Source organism: Mizuhopecten yessoensis, unplaced genomic scaffold, assembly GCF_002113885.1.
Source record: "Mizuhopecten yessoensis strain PY_sf001 unplaced genomic scaffold, ASM211388v2 scaffold714729, whole genome shotgun sequence".
Classification (NCBI taxonomy): Eukaryota; Metazoa; Mollusca; class Bivalvia; order Pectinida; family Pectinidae; genus Mizuhopecten; species Mizuhopecten yessoensis.
Genome location: NW_018479266.1, coordinates 3,222 through 5,155, shown reverse-complemented (window position 1 = coordinate 5,155; position 1,934 = coordinate 3,222). Strand labels below are relative to the sequence as shown.

Below are 1,934 nucleotides of genomic sequence, written 5' to 3'. Positions count from 1 at the left end.
GTGACTATCGCTAGGTGGAGAGGTGGTGCTGATGTCTGTAGCTGGCTGGAGAGGTGGTGCTGGTGACTGTCGCCGGGTGGAGAGGTGGTGCTAGTGACTGTCGCTGGGCGGTGAGGTGTCGCTGGGTGGTGAGGTGGGGCAGGTGACTGTCGCTGGGTAGGGAGGTGCTAGGTGGCAATGTGGGGCTGATGACTGTCGCTGGGTGGGAAGGTTGTGCTGGTGGCTGTCGCTGGGTGGTGAGATGGGACTGGTGACTGTCGCTGGGTGGAGAGGTTGGGCTGTTGACTGTCGCTGGGTGGGGAGGTGCTGGGTGGGGAAGTGGGGATGGTGACTTTCGCTGAGTGGGGAGGTGGTGCAGATGACTGTCGCTTGGTGGAGAGGTGGTGCTAGTGACTGTCGCTGCGTGGTGAGGTGGGGCAGGTGACTGTCGCTGGGTGGGGAGGTGGGACTGACGACTGTCGCTAGGTGGAGAGGTTAGGCTGGCGACTGTCGCTGAGTGGGGAGGTGCTGGGTGGGGAGATGGGGCTAGTGACTGTCGCTGGGTGGGGAGGTGCTGTGTGGGAAGGTTGTGCTGGTGGCTGTCGCTGGGTGGTGAGATGGGACTGGTGACTGTCGCTGGGTGGAGAGGTTGTTCTGCTGATTGTCGCTCGGTTGGGAGGTGCTTGGTGGGGAGGTGGGGCTTGTGACTTTCGATGGGTGGAGTGGTGGTGCTGATGACTGTCGCTGGGTGGGGAGGTGCTGGGTGGTGAGGTGTGGCTGTTGACTTTCACTGGGAGGTGAGGTGGTGCTGGTTGATGTCGCTGGGTGGAGAGGTGATGCTGGTGACTTTCGCTGGGTGGAGGGGTGGTGCTGGTGACTTTCGCTGGGTGGAGGGGGTCCTAGTGACTGTCGCTGGGTGGAGAGGTGGTTCTAGTGACTGTCGCTGCGTGGTGATGTGGTGCTAGTGACTGTCGCTGGGTGGGGATGTTGTGCTGGTGACTGTCGCTGGGTGGTGAGATGGGACTGGTGACTGTCGCTGGGTGGAGAGGTTGGGCTGGTGAATGTCGCTTGGTGGGGAAGTGCTGGGTGGGGAGGTGGGGATGGTGACTTTCGCTGGGTGCGGAGGTGTTGCTGATGACTGTCGCTTGGTGGGGAGGTGGTGCTGGTGACTGTCGCTGGTTGGTAAGGTGGGGCAAGTGACTGTCGCTGTGTGGGGAGGTGCTAGGTGAAGAGGTGGGGCTGGTGACTGTCGTTGGGTCGGTAGGTGCTGGGTGGGGAGATGGAGCTAGTGACTGTTGCTAGGTGGAGAGGTGGTACTGGTGACTGTCGCTGGTTGATGATGTGGGGCTTGTGAATGTCGCTGGGTGGTGAGGTGCTGGGTGGTGAGGTGTGGCTGGTGACTTTCACTGGGTGGTGAGGTGGTGCTGGTGAATGTCGCTGGGTGGAGAGGTGGTGCTGGTGACTTTCGCTGGATGGAGGGGAGTGCTGGTGACTGTCGCTTGGTGGAGAGGTAGTGCTGGTGACTGTCGCTGGGTGGGGAGGTGCTGGGTGGGAAGGTGGGACTGATGACTGTCGCTGAGCTGGAAGGTGGTGCTGGTGGCTGTCGATGGGTGGTGAGGTGGGACTTGTGACTTTCGCTGAGTGGAGAGGTGGGGCTGGTGACTGTCGCTGGGTGGGGAGGTGGTGCTGATGACTGTCGCTGGGTGGGATTGTTGTGCTGGTGACTGTCGCTGGGTGTGAAGGTGGGGCTGGTGAATCTCGCTGGTTGGGGAGGTGGGGCTGGTGACTATCGCTGGGTAGGGATGTGGGGCTGGTGATTGTCGCTGGGTGGTGAGGTGCTGGGTGGGGAGGTGGTGCTGATGCCTGTCGCTGGGTGCGAGGGGGGGGGTTGGTGCTGGTGACTGTCGCTCGGTTGGGAGGTGCTGGGTGGGGAGGTGGGGCTTGTGAGTTTCGAT

The 1,934-nt window shown here is 62.0% G+C and overlaps 1 protein-coding gene across 1 annotated transcript in view; it reads right to left on the bottom strand.

Annotated features, from left to right (window-relative positions):
- Positions 1-10: 10 nt before the first annotated feature.
- LOC110441005 (extensin-like) overlaps positions 11-1,934 on the bottom strand; it is a gene marked incomplete at its 5' end in the record, with an annotated part of 5,043 nt that continues 3,119 nt past the window's right edge. The window contains 2 exons of the mRNA XM_021484111.1: positions 11-738; positions 1,227-1,919. Of these exons, the coding sequence (XP_021339786.1) occupies positions 11-738; positions 1,227-1,919 (1,421 nt within the window). The remainder of the gene's footprint in view (positions 739-1,226; positions 1,920-1,934) is intronic.